General features: G+C 39.2%; 1 protein-coding gene across 1 annotated transcript in view; it reads right to left on the reverse strand.

Annotated features, from left to right (window-relative positions):
- The window catches only part of LOC133104163 (beta-defensin 115-like), an 87,721-nt gene extending 68,213 nt beyond the window's left edge, over window positions 1-19,508 (reverse strand). Inside the window, exons 1-3 of the mRNA XM_061209826.1 lie at window positions 19,415-19,508; window positions 12,827-12,943; window positions 4,898-4,908 (exon numbers count right to left, since the gene is read on the reverse strand). Of these exons, the coding sequence (XP_061065809.1) occupies window positions 4,898-4,908; window positions 12,827-12,943; window positions 19,415-19,508 (222 nt within the window). The remainder of the gene's footprint in view (window positions 1-4,897; window positions 4,909-12,826; window positions 12,944-19,414) is intronic.
- Window positions 19,509-23,172: the final 3,664 nt, after the last annotated feature.

Raw genomic sequence — 23,172 nt, forward strand, 5'->3', positions numbered from 1 at the left:
CTTAGACGAAAACATAGGAAGAACACTCTTTGACATAAATCACAGCAAGATCTTTTTTGATCCACCTCCTGGAGTAATGGAAATAAAAACAAAAATAAACAAATGGACCTAATGAAACTTCAAAGCTTTTGCACAGCAAAGGAAACCATAAACAAGATGAAAAGACAACCCTCAGAATGGGAGAAAATATTTGCAAACGAATCAACGGACAAAGGATTAATCTCCAAAATATATAAACAGCTCATTCAGCTCAATATTAAAGAAACAAACACCCCAATCCAAAAATGGGCAGAAGACCTAAATAGACATTTCTCCAAAGAAGACATACAGATGGCCACGAAGCACATGAAAAGCTGCTCAACATCACTAATTATTAGAGAAATGCAAATCAAAACTACAATGAGGTATCACCTCACACCAGTTAGAATGGGCATCATCAGAAAATCTACAAACAACAAATGCTGGAGAGGGTGTGGAGAAAAGGGAACCCTCTTGCACTGTTGGTGGGAATGTCAATTGATACAGCCACTATGGAGAACAGTATGGAGGTTCCTTAAAAAACTAAAAATAGAATTACCATATGACCCAGTAATCCCACTACTGGGCATATACCCAGAGAAAACCGTAATTCAGAAAGACACATGCACCCCAATGTTCATTGCAGCACTATTTACAATAGCCAGGTCATGGAAGCAACCTAAATGCCCATCAACAGACGAATGGATAAAGAAGTTGTGGTACATATATACAATGGAATATTACTCAGCCATAAAAAGGAATGAAATTGAGTCATTTGTTGAGACGTGGCTGGATCTAGAGACTGTCATACAGAGTGAAGTAAGTCAGAAAGAGAAAAACAAATATCGTATATTAACGCATGTATGTGGAACCTAGAAAAACGGTACAGATGAACCGGGTTGCAGGGCAGAAGTTGAGACACAGATGTAGAGAACAAACGTATGGACACCAAGGGGGGAAAACTGCAGTGGGGTGGGGATGGTGGTGTGCTGAATTGGGCGATTGGGATTGACATGTATAAAGTGATGTGTATAAAATTGATGACTGATTAAAAAAAAGAAAAGAAAAAGAAAAAAAAGAAAAGGAAGAGCTAAGAGAATTTAGCACCACCAGACCAGCTTTGCAACAAATGCTAAAGGAAATACTCTAAGCTGAAAAGGAAAGGCCACTACTAGAAACAAGAAAATTATGAATGGAAAAGCTCACCAGTAAAGGCAAATATAAAGTAAAGGCAGGAAATCATCTGCACACAAACATGATATCAAAATCAGCAATTGTGAGAAGAGGAGAGCACAAATGCAGGATACTGGAAATGCATTTGAAATTAAATGACCAGCAAATTAAAATAATCTTGCTTATATATAGACTGCTGTATCAAGTCCTCATGGTAATTGCAAAACGAAAATCTACGATAGATACACACACAAAAAAGAAAAATGAATCCAAACACAACACTAAAGTTAGTCATCAAACCACAAAAGGAGAGAACAAAAGAGGAAGGGAAGAAAAAAGACCTACAAAAACAAACCTGAAGCAATTAAGAAAATGGCAATAGGAACATACATATCCATAATTACTTTAAATGTAAATGGACTAAATGCTCCAACCAAAAGACATAGTCTGGCTGAAAGGACACAAAAACAAGACCTGTATATATGCTGTCTACAAGAGACCCACTTCAGATCAAGGGACACATACAGACTGAAAGTGAGGTGTTGGGAAAAGGTATTCAATGGAAGTGGTAATCAAAAGAAAGATGGAATAGCAATACTTAGACAAAATAGTCTTTAAAATAAAGATTGTTACAAGAGACAAAGAAGGACACTACACAATGATCAAGGGATCAATCGAAGAAGAAGCAATAACAACTGTAAATATATATGCACCCAACATAGGAGCACCCCAATGTATGAGGCAAACACTAACAGCCGTAAAGGAGGAAACAACAGTAACACAATAATAGTGGGGAACTTAACACCCCACTTTCAACAATGGACAGTTCATCCAGACAGAAGATCAATAAGAAAACACAGGCCTTATATGACACATTAAACCATATAGACTTTTTTTTTTAATTTTTAAAAAATTTTATTTTATTTTTGGCTGCATTGGGTCTCCGTTGCTGCGTGCGGGCTTTCTCTAGTTGTGCCGAGCAGGGGCTACTCTTCGTGGTGGTGCGCGGACTTCTCATTGCAGTGGCTTCTTTTGTTGTGAAGCACAGGCTCTAGGTGCACAGGCCACAGTAGTTGTGGCACATGGGCTCAATAGTTGTAACTCGTGGGCTCTAGAGCACAGGCTCAGTTGTTCTGATGCACGGGCTTAGTTGCTCCGCGGCATGTGGGATCTTCCTGGGCCAGGGCTCGAACCTGTGTCTCCTGCATTGGCAGATGGATTCTTAACCATTGCACCACCAGGGAAGTCCGATGCACACATTTTAAATGTGTAATCACTGAGTTTTGACATATGTTTACACCCATGTAATCATCTCTGCAGTCAATATGTAGAATATTTCTGTCACCATCCCCAAATTCCCCTGTTGCCCATTGCAGTCAGCCTTTCCCCACCCCACCCCAGACATCCACTGATCAGAATTCACCGTAGATGTTTTGCCTACTGTAGAGTGTTGTGTAAATGGAATCATACGGTATGTATCTTGTGTATGGCTTTTTTTTTAAAACATCTTTATTGGAGTATAATTGCTTTACAATGGTGCGTTAGTTTCCGTTTTATAACAAAGTGAATCAGTTATACATATACATATGTCCCCATATCTCTTCGCTCTTGTGTCTCCCTCCCCCACACCCTCCTTATCCCACCCCTCTAGGTGGTCAAAGAGCACCAAGCTGATCACCCAGTGCTATGCAGCTGCTTCCCACTAGCTATCTATTTTACGTTTGGTAGTGTATATATGTCCATGCCACTCTCTCACTTTGTCCCAGCTTACCCTTCCCCCTCCCCGTATGCTCAAGTCCATTCTCTAGTAAGCCTGCGTCTTTATTCCCGTCTTGCCCCTAGGTTCTTCATCTTTTTTTTTTTTTTTTTTTTAGATTCCATATATATGTGTTAGCATACGGTATTTGTTTTTCTCTTTCTGACTTACTTCACTCTGTATGACAGACTCTATGTCCATCCACCTCAATACAAATAACTGAGTTTCATTTCTTTTTATGGCTGAGTAATATTCCATTGTATATATGTGCCACATCTTCTTTATACATTCATCTGTCGATGGACACTTAGGTTGCTTCCATGTCCTGGCTATTGTAAATAGAGCTGCAATGAACATTGTGGTACATGACTCTTTTTGAATTATGGTTTTCTCAGGGTATATGCCCAGTAGTGGGATTGCTGGGTCGTATGGTAGTTCTACTTTTAGATTTTTAAGGAACCTCCATACTGTTCTCCATAGTGGCTGTATCAATTTACATTCCCACCAACAGGGCAAGAGTGTTCCCTTACCTCCACACCCTCTCCAGCATTTATTGTTTCTAGATTTTTTGATGATGGCCATTCTGACTGGTGTGAGATGATATCTCATTGTAGTTTTGATTTGCATTTCTCTAATGATTAATGATGTTGAGCATTCTTTCATGTGTCTGTTGGCAATCTGTATATCTTCTTTGGAGAAATGTCTATTTAGGTCTTCTGCCCATTTTTCAATTGGGTTGTTTGTTTTTTTAATGTTGAGCTGCATGAGCTGCTTGTAAATTTTGGAGATTAATCCTCTGTCAGTTGCTTCATTTGCAAATATATTCTCCCATTCTGAGGGTTGTCTTTTCATCTTGTTTATGTTTTCCTTTGCTGTGCAAAAGCTTTTAAGTTTCATTAGGTCCCATTTGTTTATTTTTGTTTTTATTTCCATTTCTCTAGGAGCTGGGTCAAAAAGGATCTTGCTGTGATTTATGTCATAGAGTGTTCTGCCTATGTTTTCCTCTCAGAGTTTGATGGTGTCTGGCCTTACATTTAGGTCTTTAGTCCATTTTGAGTATATTTTCGTGTATGGTGTTAGGGAGTGTTCTAATTTCATTCCTTTTACATGTAGCTGTCCAGTTTTCCCAGCACCACTTATTGACGAGGCTGTCTTTTCTCCACTGTATATTCTTGCCTCCTTTATCAAAGATAAGGTGACCATATGTGCGTGGGTTTATCTCTGGGCTTTCTATCCTGTTCCATTGATCTATATTTCTGTTTTTGTGCCAGTACCATACTGTCTTGATTACTGTAGCTTTGTAATATAGTCTGAAGTCTGGGAGCCTGATTCCTCCACCTCTGTTTTTCTTTCTCAAGATTGCTTTGGCTATTCGGGGTCTTTTGTGTTTCCACACAAATTGTGAAATGTTTTGTTCTAGTTCTGTGAAAAATGCCAGTGGTAGTTTGATAGGGATTGCATTGAATCTGTAGATTGCTTTGGGTAGTAGAGTCATTTTCACAATGTTGAATCTTTCAATCAAAAAACATGGTATATCTCTCCATGTATTTGTATTATCTTTAATTACTTTCATCAGCATCTTATAATTTTCCACATACAGGTCTTTTGTCTCCTTAGGTAGCTTTATTCCTAGGTATTTTATTCTTTTTGTTGCAATGGTAAATAGGAGTTTTTTTTTTTTAATATCCCTTTCAGATTTTTCATCATTAGTGTATAGGAATGCAAGAGATTTCTGTGCATTCATTTTGTATCCTGCTACTTTACCAAATTCATTGATTACCTCTAGTAGTTTTCTGGTAGCATCTTTAGGATTCTCTGTGTATAGTGTCATGTCATCTGCAAACAGTGACAGCTTTACTTCTTCTTTTCTGATTTGGATTTCTTTTTCTTCTCAGATTGCTGTGGCTAAAACTTCCAAAACTATGTTGAATAATAGTGGTGAGAGTGGGCAACCTTGTCTTGTTCCAGATCTTAGTGGAAATGGTTTCAGTTTTTCACCATTGAGGACGATGTTGGCTGTGGGTTTGTCATATATGGCCTTTATTATATTGAGGAAAGTTCCCTCTATGCCTACTTTTTGGAGGCTTTTTATCATAAATGGGTGTTGAATTTTGTTGAAAGCTTTCTCTGCATCTATTGAGATGATCATATGGTTTTTCTCCTTCAATTTGTTAATATGATATGGTGTATCACGTTGATTTGTGTATATTGAAAAATCCTTGCATTCCTGGGGTAAACCCCAATTGATCATAGTGTATGATCCATTTAATGTGCTGTTTGATTCTGTTTTCTAGTATTTTGTTGAGGAATTTTGCATGTATGTTCATCAGTGATATTGGCCTGTAGTTTTCTTTCTTTGTGACATCTTTGTCTGGTTTTGGTATCAGGGTGATGGTGGTATTTGATCCCGTACTTTTACTGTATGTTTGCCTTTACTAGTGAGTTTTTCCTTTCATAATTTCCTATTTCCAGTTGTGGTTTTTTCTTTTTTGTTTAGAGAAGTCCTTTAACCTTTCTTACAAGGCCAGTTTATTGGTGGTTAACTCTTTTAGCTTTTGTGTGTCTATAAAACTTTATCTTTTCCTCAATACTGAGAGATAACCTTGCTGGGTAGAATATCCTTAGTTGTAAATTTTCTCCTTTCATCACTTTGAATGTATCATGACACTCCCTTCTGGCCTGCAGAGTTTGTGCTGAAAAGTCAGTGGTGGGTATGGGAGTGCCTTTGTATGTAACTAGTTGCTTTTCTCTTTCTTCTTTTAAGAAAATCTTTTTATCTTTAAATTTGCCATTTTAATTATAATGTGTCTTGGTTTGTACCTTTTTGGGTCTATCTTGTTTGGGAATTTCTCTGCTTCCTAAACATGAATGTCTGCTTTCTTTCCCAGGTTAAGGAAGTTTTCAGCTATCATTTCATCAAATAAGTTTTCTGCCACTTTCTCTTTCTCCTCTCCTTCTGGGATCCCTATAATGCAAATGTTAGTAAGCTTGACATTGTCTTGGACATATCTTCTGTTTTTATAGTTTTTTTTCTCTTTACCTTGGTAATTTCCACTACTCTATCTTCCAGATCACTGATGTTTTCCTCTGCATCATCTGATCTACCCTTGATTCCTTCTAGTGTATTTTTATTTCAGTTATTGTAATCTTCAGGTCTGTTTGGTTCTTTATATTTTCTAACTCTTTGTTAAACTTCTCACTGTTTTCATCCATTTTTATCCTGAGTTCATTGAGCATCTTTATGATCATTACCTTGAACTCTATCAGGTAGACTGCTTATCTCCACTTCATAAAGTTCTTATTCTGAGGTTTTTGTCTTGTTTTTTCTTTTGGAAAATAGTCCTCTGTCTCTTCATTTTGCTTAATTCTCTGTCTCCTCATTTTGCTTAATTCTCTGTTTTTATTTCTATGTATTAGGTAGGTCAGTTACATTTCCTGAATTTGGAGAAGTGGCCCTGTGTAAGAGATATCCTATGGGACTCAGCAGCACATTTTCCTCCAGTTAACAGTGGTATATGCTCTAGGGGTGCCTTCTATGTGGACTGCGTTGGCCGTTCTTCTGCAGGAGGGCTGACTACTGTAGGCATGGTGGTAGGCAGGGTAGGCCCCTTGCCTGGTTGGCTGCCATGCTTTGTCTCATGTGGAGGCTGCCAGCCCACTGATGGGTGGGGTCAACTCCTGGCATGACTGGCTCTGTGGCTTGGGGTGACCAGGGTTGTTGCTGGCCCACTGGTATGTGGGGCTTGGTCCCAGCACAGCTGGAGTGTCTGAAGCTGGTGCTGGCCTACTAGTGGGTGGGAACAAGTCCTAGTGTGGTTGGCTGCCTGGCCCTTGGGGCCCATGGCTGGTGCTAGCCTGCTGGTGGGTGGAGATGGGCCACAGTACAGCTTGTTTTGGGGGCCAGGGACACCTGGGGCTATTGCCAGCCCACTGGTTGGTGGGGCCAGGTCCCAGGGTGGCAGGCTGTAAGGTCTAGGGGTGCTGGACAGAGGCCAGTCAGTCCTGTGGATGAAGCTGGCCCAATAGTGGGCAGGTAAGCCCCCAGTAGTAATAGGCTAGGAGGGAGACTCAAAAATGGTGATGCTAGAACCAGTGTCTCTGTGGTAAAATGACTTCCCAAAATGGCTGCCACCACCATCTATGTCCCCAGGGGGAGTCCAAGTTGCCTTCTGCCCCTCTGGGAGGTTCTCCAAGTGGGTCTGACCCAGGCTCCTTTCAAATTCTTGCCTCTGTGCCAGGACTTGGAGTCTGTGAGATTTTGTCTGTGCCCTTTAAAAATGTAGTATTTGTTTCTTACAGCTATCCAGTTCTCCCATATGCAAGCCCCATTGGCTTTCAAAACTAGATGTTTTAGGGGCTCATCTTGCCAGTGCAGGAACCCCAGGCTGAGGAGCCTGATACAAGGCTTGGACCCTTCACTCCTTGGGAATACCTCTGCAATTGTGATTATACTCCCCTTTTTGTGGGCCATCCACCTGGGATCAGGCATCTTGACTATACTGTATCCCTGCCCTTCCACTCATCTTGCTGTGGTTTCCTTTTTATATCTTTAGTTGTGGAAAATCTTTCCTGCTAGTCTCCAGGTCTGTCTCATAGATGGTTATTCTGTAAACAGTTGTGATTCTGGTGTGCCCACTGGAGGAGGTGAGCTCAGGGTCTTCCTACTCTCCCATCTTGGGCACACCTTCTCTATCAGTAATTACATTAAATGTGAATGGATTAAATTCTCAAACACACACACACAGACTGGCTGAGTGCATTGAAAAAGCAAGATCCAACTAAATGCTGCCTATAAGAGACTCACTTTAGCTTTAAGAACACACATAGTCTGAAAGTAAAAGGATGGAAAAAGATATTTTATGTAACTGGTAACCAAAGAGAGTAGAGATGGCTCTATTTATATCAGAAAAATTAGACTTTTAGTAAAAATTAGTCAAACGAAAAAAAGGTGGTCACTACATAATGATAAGGGATCAATTAAAGGGATATAACAATTATAAATATATACACCCAAAATTGTATTACACAAATATATAAAGCAAATACTATCACGACTGAAGGAGAAATATACAGCAATACAATAATAGTAGAGATCTTAAATACCTCACTTTTAAAAATAGATTGATCATCCAGATGGAAAATCAATAAGAAAACTGGATTTTAATAATATGATAGACCAGATGGATCTAACAGACATTAACAGAACATTCCACTCAACAGCAACAAAATAAATATTCTTTTAAAGTACATGTGGAAATTTCCCATGATAGATCAATTATATGTTGGGCCACAAAACAAGGCTCAACAAATTCAAGAAGATAGAAATTATATCATGTAGCTTTCCTGACAACAGTGGAATAAAACTAGAAATAAGTAACAGGAAAAAAACTATAAAATCCACAAATATGTGGAAATTAAATACACATTCCAGAACAACCAATGGATCAAAGAAGAAACCAAAAGGGAAATTGAAAAGTACTTGAGACAACCAAAAATGAAAACTAAACGTACCCAAAGTCTTGGGATGCAGCAAAAGCAGTTCTAAGATGGAAGTTTTTAGTGCCAACTATTTATATTAAGAAAAAAGACGGATCTCAAATCAATAACCTACTTTATGGCTCATGGAACTGGGAAAAGAACAAACTAAGCCCAAAGTTATCAGAAAGAAGGAAATAATAATGATTACAGCAGAAATAAAAAGAGACTAGCAAGACAATAGAAAAGGTCAACAAAACTGAGTTGATTTTTTAAAAACATAAGCAAAATAACAAAGCTTTAGCTAAACTTAACCAAGGGAAAAAAAGAAAGACATATTACACCGTACACAAAATCAACTCAAAACTGATTAATGACTTAAATGTAAGACCTGAAACCATAAAACTCTTAGAAGAAAACATAGTGGAAAGCTATGTGAAATTAGTCCTGCAATGGTTTTTTTGAATTTGACTCTAAAAGCACAGGCAACTAATGCAAAATTAAACGTGTGACTACATCAAACTAAAGAGCTTCTGCATAGCAAAGGAAACAATCAACCAAGTTAAAAGGCAATCTCTAGAATGGGAGAAAATATTTGAAAACCATACAACTGATAAGTAGTTAATATCCAAAATATATAAAAAACTCATACAACTCAATATCAAAAAACAAACAAGACAATCAAAAAAATGGGCAGAAGACCTAAATAGACATTTTTCCAAAAAAGACATATGGATGACCAAAAGGCACATGAAAAGATGCTCAACATCACTAATTATCAGAGAAAGGCAAATCAAAAGAAAAATGGTACAGCTGGACCTATTTGCAGGGCAAGAAGAAAGATGCAGACGTAAAGAATGGACATGTGGACATGGTGGGGAAGGAGGGTGGGATGAATTGGGAGATTGGGATGACATATATACACTATCATGTGTAAAATAGATAGCTAGTGGAAACCTGCGTTATATGTATAATGGAATGTTACTCATAAAAAAAGAATGAAATATTGCCATTTGCAGCAACATGGGTGGACCTAGAGATACTAAGTGAAGTAAGTCAGAAAGAGAAAGACAAATAACATATGATATCAGTTATACGTGGAATCTAAAACATGATACAAATGAACTTATTTGCAAAACAGAAACAGACTCACAGACATAGAAAACAAACATGGTTACCAAGGAGAAAGGGGGTGGGGGAGGGATAAATTAGGAATTTGGGATTAGCCGATATACTCTACTATGTATAAAATAGATAAAGAACAAAGCCCTACTGTATAGCACAGGGAACTCTACTCAATATCCTGAAATAAACTATAATGGAGAAGAATATGAAGAAGAATATATATATGTATAACTGAATCACTTCACTATACACCAGAAACTAACACAACATTGTAAATCAACTATACCTCAACAAAAAAAATTTTAAAGGGCAACAATATGAGGTGGTGGCTGTGTTAATTAAGTTGATTATGTATACATATATCAAATCATTATGTTATCTTAAATATATATACAATTTTTATTTGTAAAAAAGTAAATAAATATTTCTCTTGAGGAAAAAAAGGAATGAATATATATGGCTTAGGGAAGGTAGAAGAACTGTTTGGGTGTTGCTTACAGAGAAGCATAAGTCTGGTTTGCAAGAAGAACCTTCTCAGCAAAAGGGGACATGTATAAAAAAGGGCAGGAAATATATTAATTCCCAAGAACACAAGTTGCTTGTGAGGTCCATGGTGGGCATTGAAAGGGACACTACTGAGGTGAGCAGGGGATTATCATAAAGGGAGTTTAGAATTGATTCCTGTAATCACTGTACAGTTTTTGAAGGGTTTGGAAGGAAAAACAAAAATGTCAGATTTGGGTTTTAGAAATGATCCCCTGGCAACTGTATGGAAAGATTGGAGTGAGTCAAAGGCATAAAGAGAGACAAAGAGGTCAATATGATGCAAATGTTATAGTATGTGTGCATTAATCTGATAGGGTTGCCATAATAAAGTACCACAGACTGGGTGGTTTAAACAGCAGAACTTAATTTTCTCACAATTCTGGAAACTGAAAGTCAAGGTGCTGGTGAGATTGATTTCTTCTGAGGTCTCTCTCCTTGATTTGTAGATGTCCATCTCCTCTGTGTCTTCTCATGGATTTCCTTCTGTGGTGTGTCTGTTTCCTAATCTCTTCTTATAAAAATGTCAGTCATTTGGATTAGGACTCACCCTAATGATCTCATTTTAACTTAATTACTTCTTTAAATTACCTGTTTATCCTATCTCCAAATGCAGTCCCATTCTGAGGTACTGGGGATTAGGACTTCAACATATGAATTTTGAGGGGGCACAATTCAGCCCATAACAATGGTCAAGGAAAGATGATGGCTGAATTAGAATAGTAGAGGTAGGGATGGAGAATAGGTGCTATGGAGGCAGACTTGGAAGCTCTTTGTGGCTGACATGATGAGTGGGGGCAGGGAGCAGTGAGGAAGAAGAAGGTATCTAGGATGTATTTTAGGATTATGGTTTGAGTACTTATGTTGAGAGCACTCTCCTGTTTCTCAGTCTCTTTTCATTCTTCATGCCTTTGCTATCTAAGATGGCATCTTCTGAAGTCATAGCTAAAGAATGGATTTTCACCATAATTTAAAGAGTGAAAAAGGCTTTAAGAGTTGAAAGGCATATGGATTTTATAATCTAATACTTCCATTTTGGGGATGGACAAAGTGAGTAGTAAGGTGACTTAGTCCCATCCTATTAACATATCTGTATTTCCCCTGCATCCTTTTCACTTCTTTGGGACTGTGGACATGGAGTCATGTTTATGAAACTCTCTAAGACTCCTGGGTCTACTTGTGGGCATAATTTCTCTAGTCAAAAAATACATTAAAACACTTAGTTCAAAAACATGTAGGCTTGTAGGTATTATCTGCAGCCATTGGTGTAGTCTGGGTTGGAATTGAAGTGTTAATTAGAATCACTGTGCCTAGGTAATCTGAGATCCAGTCTCTAAGCCACTCCCCAGATATCCCAAGGACATCTTTTAAGGTTTGGGATATGAATGTTACGTCATATTATTACAGTGGGAAACAACTAGAGAACTGAAGTGAAAGTACTTTGAGAAACGAGTTGAAGGGTTAGAAACTGCCATTATTTGATGATTTATGTACCTTGTCTTCAGTGTACATTCTCCAGTTATTATGTCAACAGAGTTTAGGGATAATTTTCAACTTTAGACCTGACTGGCATTGGCCTCTAAACTAAGACTGTCTGCTAAATGGGAACAACTTTCTCCTTAACTGCAACTGGGGATAATTTCTATTTGTGCCTGGATATACCATTTAGTGCTGGGTTTGTTACACATTTTAACCACAAGGAGGCTCACAAAATTTTCCCTTTCACTACACCTTCCACATTAAGGAAGTAGATCCTGGGTGGGAAGAGTAAAGGGAAGCTTTTATTACTGCAGCAATCATTTTTCCACCTTAAAGAAGAATAATGTCTGTGTTCAGGCATCATGGGTTCAAAGTCTTGCTACTGAGCTAGATATTTGTACCACTTGGGGCAAGTCACTTAAACTCTCTGTGACTTAGTTTCCTCTTCTGCCCAAAGGACACAATACTATTTCCTACCTCATGGAGTTATTGTTAGGGCAAAATGAAGTTATATATGTAAAGTGCTTAAGACAAGGCCTTGCACACAGTAAGTTCTCAGTAAAATTTGAGGGTTTTTTTGTTGTTTAGTTAGTTAGTTTTCTTGTTTTACTATTTTCCCCTTCCACTTGTTTGGGACAGGTAATTGTTGTCTCCTGGTCAGAAGGCATGCCAATCTTTTAACAGCCAAGTGTGATTAAGGGGTTGGGGTAAGGGGCAAATTCCAAGAGTGAGACAATAAGGCAGAGCCTTGGGGTAAACCTTGAGCCAAAGAGGCAAAAAAAGACTTCTGGATCACACTGGCCTGTCTCAACAATCCAGGATGAGACATTAGATAAGAATGTGTGACCACAGTGGAATTTGCATTAGCCTGGAAAACTTCCACATTCAGAGACCTATAGCATCTAGTCAGAGGCTTAGGAATTCAGGATTCAGATTCTATAAAACTGGTTTACCAGGAGAACTGATATCCCAGTCATACCCTGGGACAACCTAGGGATGTTAAGCTATAGAGGACTGGAGAGACAAGAAAGAATGATAGCTGGAATGAGCATATATTTTTAATGGATCATGTAAGGACCCAGTATCCTTAGATACTAAAGATCTAAGGACCATGCAGGTGACCTGGATAGCCATCTTACTGACTCATTACAATAACTGCCAAAATTCTCTTGTCAGAAGTCTTAAGTTGATACTTAGCTGTACCTGCCATAGCCCTATAGGTCATCTCTTCTTTCTTGGCAGGTTCTGATGGTTTATGCTTTGCAGGGATGCAGCAAACCTTTCTTAACCCACATTTTTCTTTCTTCTTCTCATTTTCTTTGCAATGTTTCCTGCATCTTCCAGTTCCATAACCACACTTTCTGGCCCATCCATCTATCAAAATAAACAAATACATGAAAAAGTGAAGACAATTATACTAAAGACATTGGTAATTGTAGTAATAATGGTTGGAACAAACTACTGAAATGTAATGGCATTCTTGGGAGTATCAAATAAAGCTGTGCATGTAGAATGCTTACTTCTGGTCTTGATATGTATTAGATATGAGTAGTTATTGCCCTTCCTCCAACCAGATCTAATTGGACTTTATTTTTATGCTTAGGATATTTCCATCTCCGTCATTTTTCAGTCTCACCAACACTGGTTCCTCCTTGTTCCCAAATCTAGATGCTTGCCAAGGAATGAGACTATGCCTTCAATTACCTGCTTTTTCCCTCTGCATTCATTATTCACTCAACAGTGATTTTTTTGAGCACCTACCATGTGCCAGGCACTGTTCTAGGTGCATGCCCCAGATGATGTCTGGAGCAGTATTTTGAACACTGAATGATCAATTTGTATTGCTGACCAGCAGGCAGATGTTCTAAGCTCTACATAGGTCAATAGAACACAGAGTATAGACCCAGCTTCCTCAGCACATTAAGTTCAGTTGAGAGACCATAATATCTTGGTTTAAATTATGATTACCTTTACTTGTTTTTTCCTCCAAATTCCCCTCCTAGGAGATAACTCCCAATTTTTTCTTTCTCACTAGGACATCTGGACTGGAAAAAAATCAGAGTCAGGATGACTGCACTCCCTCATCTATACCAATTGCCCTCACTGTAGTTTAAGGCAGGCTGAAGCCAACTCAGGGTTAGCCAATGATTATCTTCTTTTGCTTCTAGAACAACTGAGCAATTAACAAATGCTTTCAGTTTGAAAAGCTGATCCAAGAAAGGATGCAACTTCCAACAGCAATGACCCAAAGGGAAATCATGGAATTAGAAATCATAAACTTTAGAACCCCTGGGAAGCCCCAAGTAGAAAACATTTTTGTTAGAAAGTTATTCACCACTTGGCCATGAAGTCTGTTGTATTGTTAGAGTGCTTTGGCCACGTTCAATCTGGAATCCAGAATCTTCTGTCATAGCCCAAGCTCCATACCTTGAGCCTGTTTTACAAACCTGTAGATAACCAACATCAACCTACAAAATTTTCACTCTACATACTAAGACAAGAGCAACATGCCTCCTCTGACTGATTTAAAGGAGGATTCAAAGCCAAACAACAATGGAGAGGCAAAGTAATGGGACTGGCTAGTGCAAGATGTGGTACAGAAGTGGTATCAGTTGGAAGTGATAGATGCCTGGGATGAGAATATGTTGACATTTGGGACAAGGATATTAAGGACATTAGGAATTTGGGGGTTGCTTCTGCATATGGAAGGGGATTCATTCAAGAAACACTGGAGATATTCAAGATGGCAGAGGAGTAGGTGGACGTGGAGTTCATCTCTCTCCATGGATACATCAGGAATACATCTCTAGATGCAACAATTCTCACAGAATGCCGGCTGAAAACTAGCAGAAGAACTTGGACACCAGAAAGGACTATAAAGATCCCTTCATAACTAGTATCAAGAGATCAACTTTCAAGTGCTCAGATTCTTTATTTTGCCTGATAAACCTGCTGTAGAAGATCATTTTTGAAGGACCTTCAAATGGCAGAGGAGTAAGACATGGAGATCACCTTCCTTCCCACAAATACATCAAAAATACATCTACATGTGGAACAACTCCTACAGAACACCTACTGAACGCTGGCAGAAGACCTCAGACTTCCCAAAAGGCAAGAAACTCCCCCACGTACCTGGGTAGGGCAAAAGAAAAAAGAAAAAACAGAGACAAAAGAATAAGGATGAGACCTACACATCTGGGAGGGAGCTGTGAAGGAGGAAAAGTTTCCACACACTAGGAAGCCCCTTCACTGGTGGAAACAGGGAGTGGGTGGGGAGGGGAAGATTCGGAGCCATGGAGGAGAGTGCAGCAACAGGGGTGCAGAAGGAAAAGAGGAGAGATACTTACACAGAGGATCAGTGCCGACCAGCATCACCAGCCTGAGAGGCTTGTTTGCTCACCCGCCGGGGCAGGTGGGGTCTGGGAGCTGAGGATCGGGCTTCAGAGTTCAGATCCCAGGGAGAGGACTTTGTGAACACAGCCTGTAGGGGGCTAGTGCACCAAAGCTAACTGGGAGGGAGTCCGGGAAAAAGTCTGGAACTGCCTAAGAGTCAAGAGACCATTGTTTCGGGGTGGGCGAGGAGAGGGGATTCAGAACACCGCCTAAACAAGCTTTAGAACACCACCTAAATGAGCTTCAAAGATGAACGTGGGCCGTGGCTATCAGCGTGGATAACAGAGACTGGCATGAAATGCTAAGGTTGCTGCTTCAGCCACCAAAAAGCCTGTGTGCAAGCACAGGTCACTATCCACAACCCTCCCAGGAGCCTGTGCAGCCCACCACTGCCAGGGTCCCATGATCAAGAGACAACTTCCCCAGGAGAACACACTGCATGCTTCAGGCTATTGCAACATCACATCAGCCTCTGGCGCAGCAGGCTCTCTCCATGTTCCATACCCCTCCCTCCCCCTAGCCTGAGTGAGCCAGAACCCCCTACTCAGCCGCTCCTTTAACTCCCTCCTGTCTGGACAAAGAACAGATGCCAGAGGGAGACCTACATGCAGAGGCAGGGCCAAATCCAAAGCTGAACCCAGGAGCTGTGCGAACAAAGAAAAGAAAGGGAAGTTTCTCCATGCAGGCTCAGGAGCAGTGGATTAAATCTCCACAATCAACTTGCTGTACCCTGCATCTGTGGAATACCTGAATAGGCAACAAATAATCCCAAAATTGAGGCGGTGGACTTTGGGAGCAACTGTAGACTTGGGGTTTGCTGTATATGACTAACCAGTTTCTGATTTTTATGTTTATCTTAGTATAGTTTTGAGCACTTGTTATCATTGGTGGATTTGTTTATTGGTTTGGTTGCTCTCTTTTTCTTTTATTACTTTTTAAATTTTTTTATTTTAATAATTAAAAATTTTTTTCATTTTAATAACTTAATTTTATTGTATTTTCTTTCTTTCTTTCTCTTCTCACTTTTCTTCTGAGCCATGTGTCTGACAGGGTCTTAGTGCTCCGGCTGGGTGTCAGGCCTGAGCCTCTGAGGTGGGAGAGCTGAATTCAGGACATTGGTCCACCAGAGACAACCCGGTCCCATGTAATATCAATTGGTGAAAGCTCTCCCAGAGATCTCTGTCTCAACGTTAAGACCCAGCTTCATTAAACATCCAGCAAGATCCAGTGCTGGACACCACATGCCAAACAACTAGCAAGACAGGAATACAACCCCACCCATTAGCAGAGGGGCTGCCTAAGATAATAATAAGTTCACAGACACCCCAAAGCACACCACCGGATGCGGTCCTGCCCACCAGAAAGACAAGATCCAGCCTCATCCACCAGAACACAGGCACCAGTCCTCTCCACCAGGAAGCCTATACAACCCACTGAACCAACCTTACCAACTGGGGGCAGACACCAAAAACAATGGGAACTACGAACCTGCAGACTGCAAAATGGAGACCCCAAAACAGAGTAAGTGAAGCAAAATGAGAAAACAGAGAAATACACAGCAGAAGAAGGAGCAAAGTAAAAACCCACCAGACCAAACAAAGGAAGAGGAAATAGGGAAGTTTGTAGCAATACAATCCTATCTCAAGAGACAAGAAAAATCTCAAATAAACAACTTAATCTTACACCTAAAGCAATTAGAGAAAGAGAAAAAACAACAACAACAAAGTTAGCAGAAGAAAAGAAATCATAAAGATCAGATAAGAAATAAATGAAAAAGAAATGAAGAAAAAAATAGCAAAGATCAACAAATCTAAAAGCTGGTTCTTTGAGAAGATAAACAAAATTGAAAAATCATTAGCTAGACACATCAAGAAAAGAAGGGAGAGGACTCAAATCAATAGAATTAGAAATGAAAAATGAGAAGTAACAACTGACACTGCAGGAATACAAAGGTCCATGAGAGATTATTACAAGCAACTATATGCCAATAAAATGAACACCTGGAAGAAATGGACAAATTCTTAGAAAAGCACAACCTTCTGGGACTGAATCAGGAAGAAATACATAATATAAACTGACAAATCACTAGCACTGAAATTGAAACTGTGATTAAAAATCTTCCAACAAACAAAAGCCCAGGACCAGATGGCTTCACAGGCGAATTCTATCAAATATTTAGAGAAGAGCTAACACCTATTCTTCTCAAACTCTTCCAAAATATAGCAGAGGGAGGAACTCTCCCAAACTCATTCTATGAGGCCACCATCACCCTGATACCAAAACAGGACAAACATGTCACAAAAAGAAAACTACAGGCCAATATCTCTGATGAACATAGATGCAAAAATCCTCACCAAAATACTAGCAAACAGAATCCAACAGCACATTAAAAGGATCATACACCATGATCAAGTGGGGTTTATTCCAGGAGTGCAAGGATTCTTCAATATACGCAAATCAATCAATGTGATACACCATATTAACAAATTGAAGGAGAAAAACCATATGATCATCTCAATAGATGCAGAAAAAGCTTTCAACAAAATTCAACACTGATTTATGATAAAAACCCTCCAGAAACTAAGCATAGAGGGAACTTACCTCAACATAATGAAGGCCATATATGACAAATCCACAGCCAACATCATTCTCAATGGTGAAAAATTGAAACCATTTCCTCTAAGATCGGGAACAGGACAAGGTTGTCCACTCGCACCACTATTATTCAACATAGTTTTAGAAGTTTTAGCCTCAGTAATCAGAGAAGAAAAAGAAATAAAAGGAATCCAAATCAGAAAAGAAGTAAAGCTGTCACTGTTTGCAGATGACATGATACTATACATAGAGAATCCTAAAGATGCTACCAGAAAACTACTAGAGCAAATCAATGAATTTGGTAAAGTAGCAGGATACAAAATTAATGCACAGGGGACTTCCCTGGTGGCGCAGTGGTTGGGAATCCACCTGCCAATGCAGGGGACACGGGTTCGATCCCTGGTCCGTGAAGATCCAACAGGCCGCAGAGCAAATAAGCCCGTGTGCCACAACTACTGAAGCCTGTGCACCACAACTACTGAAGCCTGCGCACCTAGAGCCCGTGCTCGCAACAAGAGAAGCCACTGCAATGAGAAGCCCCTGCACTGCAACTAAGCGGAACTAGAGAAAATCCAGCAATGAAGACTCAATGCAGCCAAAATTAATTAATTAATTAAAGTAAAAAAAAAAAAACCATTCAATAAAAAAAATTAACTCACAGAAATCTCTTGCATCCCTATACACTAATGATGAAAAATCTGAAACAGAAATTAAGGAAACACTCCCATTTACCATTGCAACAAAAAGAATAAAATACCTAGGAATAAAACTATCTAAGGAGACAAAAGAGCTGTATGTAGAAAACTATAAGACACTGATGAAAGAAATTAAAGATGATACAAAACAGATGGAGAGATATACCATGTTTTTGGATTGGAAGAATCAACGTTGTGAAAATGACTCTACTACCTAAAGCAATCTACAGATTCAATGCAATCCCTGTCAAACTACCAATGGCATTTTTCACAGAACTAGAACAAAAAATTTCACAATTTGCATGGAAACACAAAAGACCCCGAATAGCCAAAGCAATCTTGAGAAAGAAAAATGGAGCTAGAGGAATCAGGCAACTGGACCTCAGACTATACTACAAAGCTACAGTAATCAAGACAGCATGGTACTGGCACAAAAACAGAAATATAGATCAATGGAACAGGATAGAAAGCTCAGAGATAAACCCATGCACATATGGTCACCTTATCTTTGATAAAGGAGGCAAGCATATACAATGGAGAAAAGACAGCTTCGTCAATAAGTGGTGCTTGGAAAACTGGACAGCTACAGGTAAAAGAATGAAATTAGAACACTTCCTAACCCTGTACACAAAAATAAACTCAAAATGGATTAAAGACCTAAATGCAAGGCCAGACACTATCAAACTCTTAGAGGAAAACAGTGGTAGAACACCCTATGACATAAATCACAGCAAGAGCCTTTTTGACCCACATCCTAGAGAAATGGAAATAAAAACAAAAATAAACAAATGGGACCTACTGAAACTTAAAAGCTTTTGCACAGCAAAGGAAAACATAAACAAGATGAAAAGACATCATGAGAATTGGAGAAAATATTTCCAAATGAAGCAACTGACAAAGGATTAATCTGCAAATTATACAAGCAGCGCATGCAGCTCAATACCAAAAAACCAACAACCCAATCGAAAAATGGACAGAAGACCATCATGGTCGAGGTGACAGTCTGCCTTTACGATGGGGCGTATTCATTATAAGGCTTTTCACCAGATCTGCACCATCCCTCTGAGCTGTCCTCATTCCCATACATGTTTAGTTTTCCAATGATTCTATGAGTTGAACCCCATTGTTACTCCTTTTTCCCTCCTCTCCATGATCTCATTACCTGGGGAAGCCTGAGTGAGGACCACAAGGACAGCTAAGGCCAGGAACAAGAGTTTAATATATCCTGAGAGGGGTGAGGAACCATCCAGCAGCATACTGATTGTGCTAGGGAGGGTAGGTTTTCACTCTGTGCTTTATTGACTTGGGTAGGGCTGAGTCACGGACAATAAATCAGAGAAGGACAGAATGTTCCATCACCCAGGACATCAACCTATAGGTCAGCAATGTAAATTGATCATCCAGTGTTCAGAGTCCTTCTCTTGACATCATCTGGGAAGGTGGAAGGCATTAGCAGAGGACATACAAGTCCTACAAGTCTGTGGCATTGTGAAGAGAATGGACACACTTTCCAAGAAGCCTTTCCCACTCCTCTCCTTGGGTAGTTGAGCCCCCTCCCTTATATTCTCACAGCCTCTCTGCTTCCTTTTTTCTGTCATAATGTTTATCATGATAAGTTGGAACTAAGTATTTTTCTAATTTATCTCCTCTATTGGATGACACTGGCAACTTTTACAGACCACGAGACCTCTGAAAGTAGGGACTGGCTGTGATTTCTTTACGTCCAGACTGTGCAGTGAACACTTGTTGAAAACAATGAATGAATAAATGCATTATGGTATTCACTTATAGCCACATAGATCTTAGAATTGGCATTTCTCAGCTAAGAAAATGCAGGCCCACAGAGTGGAAGAGAATTGTCTACAGTTACACTATGGGCAAGAAAGAAAAGACTGAGAGCTCTCATAACCCAACTCGTAGTCCAGCTCTTTTTAACTCTGCATTTTTCTCCTTATTACCTACTCCAAATCCTTGATATTAGCACTTTGGGACCTTTCTTGGACTCTGGCTCCGAAGAAGAGAGCAACAAAGATGGTAGAGAAGGGGGCACTGCCTTGGCTCCATCAGGAAGTCTGTCTGTGAGTCCACTGGATTTTCTTTTTTGAGTCCTTGGTATGTCTTATGGTTATTTTACATCTTTTAATAGGTCCAGTGTTCTTCTATTATACTCTCTTCTTTGTGAAGTTAGCAGGTATTAGGGACAGCCTGATGGGGTTCATGAAGTCTTTTCCCCTTGATATCCAGATAGCATGTTGTCCAGGAAAGCAGTGAGCATGGAGCCATCCACTGAATCTCCCTGTCTCTCAGTAACTATGATAAAAACTTTACATACTTGACCCCTTAGAATCCTCACAGGATCCCTGACAGGTAGATGCGATATGCTCAGGGTTACATAGTGTTTAGAGTGAAGTATGGATTTAGATCTGGTTTACCTGTCCCCAGAGCATATGTTCTTTCTATCATCCCAGAGGATCAATGCCTGAGTAATGAAGGAAGAAGAGGCCTGTTTAACCTGAAAAGCAGTAATGGGCTGAAGAGAGTTATAATTGTTATCTTCTGAAAAGGCATGTTCTGTGCAAGCCTAGAGGGCAGAACTAAAAGTTTTGGGTGGAAACTGTGGGGGAGCAGGTTTAAGCTAATTGGAAAGACCTCTGATGATTGAAGTCATCCAGAAACAATTGGGCAGTCTGGGAGAAGTGGTGGCTCCCAATGTCCAAATGCTGCAAACTGAGTCTGTATGACCACTTCTCTCAGATTCTGTAGGAAGCACTGCTGTGTTCGCTGGATATGGATCTATTTACTAGGCACAGTTCTAGGCACTGGGTCTAAAAGGAGAAGAGAGCAATGTCCTGCCACTCTGGTTAGGGAGACAGACAACAGACATATAATGCCAGATGGTGACAAGTACTATAAAGAAAAATAAAGCAGGATAAGGGATACAGAATAATATTATATATGGTGTGTGTGTGTATTTTGAACAGGTTGTCCAGGGAAGGACTCTCTGAGGAAGTGATATTGAGTAGAAAACTACATGTACTGAGGAAGTGAGCCACGTGGATATCTAGAATCTCCAGGCAGAGAGAACAGCAAGAGCAAAGGCTCTAAGGAAAGAAAGTGCTAGGTGTGTTAGGAAGAGCAAAAGTCAAGTGTACCTACAGTAGAATGAGTGAGAGGATGAATAAAAGAAGCTAAAAATCATACAGGCAGGCAGAACTATAGTATGTCAGATCTTGCAGCGCTCTATCAAGGACTTTGTAATTTATTTGATATATGATAGGGAATTGTGACTTACATTTTAAGAGATCATTTAAATCTGAAAGTTTGTTTTTGTCTTTTTGCCTGTAAGACTTCACTTTCTCCATCTGTTAAAGTAAAGTGTTTGGGCCAAACAAGTGTTTTCTGGAATGTGTCACTGCCCATGTCACTGGCAGTATGTGTTTTTCATAACTTTTATTTTAATGCTTATTTGAGAAAAAAAGTCGCTAGACCTTGATCTGGTGATTTTACAGATAACATCACTTAGGATGTGATCAAATACAGATTTAAGAAAACAGTCTGTTGGTTTCTATAAAAAATATTAAGTAAATAATTCTACAGCTTATAGATGATAATGCAAAAAAATTGTAAGATGGTATATAAATGGCTAAAGTTTGGGCTACAAAATTGAAAAAGACCATTCTTTGGAAGAGAAAACTGAAGGCCAGAGAGGTCAGTCAACTTTCTGAAGGCCACACAGCTGGTAAGCCATGGAGTCAGGAATGGGACTTTAGTCCACCTGACTCCAAAGCCATTGCTCCACAACAGAGAATATTGTCTCACCAAACACATAAATCTTCTGGCTGTAATTATGTCTTTATTTATTTATTTTATTAATTTTTTATTTTGGAATTATTATAGATTATCAGGAAGTTGCAAAGATAGTAACGAAATCCTGTGTACACTTTACCCAGTTTCCCCAAATATTACATTTTGAATAACTATAGTACAATGTCAAAACAAGGAAACTGACATTGGTACAGTATATATGTATATTTCAATGTCATTTTATCACAAGTGTTGATTAGTGTAAGCAATCAATATGCAAAACTATTCAATCACCACAAAGATTTTCTTTGTGCTGCCCCTTTATAGTAACACTCAACCACCTACTTCCTTAGCATCCCTAACCCCTGGCAACAAACTGTTTGTTCTCCATCTTTCTAATTTTGTCATTTTGAGGATGTTATATAAAAAGAATCATACAGAATATGACTTTTGAGATCACTGTGTATATCAATAGTTTGTTCCTTTTATTGCTGCATAGTATTCCATAGTATGGATGTGCTGCAGTTTATCTAACCATTAACATATTATAGAACATTTTGGTTGTTCCCAGATTTTGGTTATTACAAATAAAGCTGCTATGAACATTTGCATACAGGTTTGTTTGTGAACATATGTTTTCATTTCTCTGGACAAATGCCTAGGGGTTTGATTGATGGATTCCATGATATTTGTAAAGTTAGCTTTTAAAAAAACTGCCAAACTATTTTTCAGAGTGCCTGCACCACTTAACATTCTCACCAGCAATGTGTGAGAGATTCAGTTTCTCCTCATCACTGTGTGGTACTGTCATGGTTTTTAATTCTAGCTGTTGCAATAGATATGTAGTACTATCTCATCCTGATCTTAAATTGCATTTCCCTAATTGCTAGTGATGTTAAACATCTTTTCATGTACTTATTTGCCATCCACATATCATCTTTGGTGAAATGTCTTTTCATTTCCCCATTTTCTAAATGTTATAAACTCTATATATGAGTTCTTTGTCGGATTTTTTTTGTAAATAATATCTCTCAGTCTATGCTTTTTCTTTTAATCAATTTCATGTTTTTTTTATTCATTGCCTCACATAGTTATTTGTTTCTTTTTTGTGGTGAA

Source organism: Eubalaena glacialis, chromosome 13 (assembly GCF_028564815.1).
Source record: "Eubalaena glacialis isolate mEubGla1 chromosome 13, mEubGla1.1.hap2.+ XY, whole genome shotgun sequence".
Classification (NCBI taxonomy): domain Eukaryota; kingdom Metazoa; phylum Chordata; class Mammalia; order Artiodactyla; family Balaenidae; genus Eubalaena; species Eubalaena glacialis.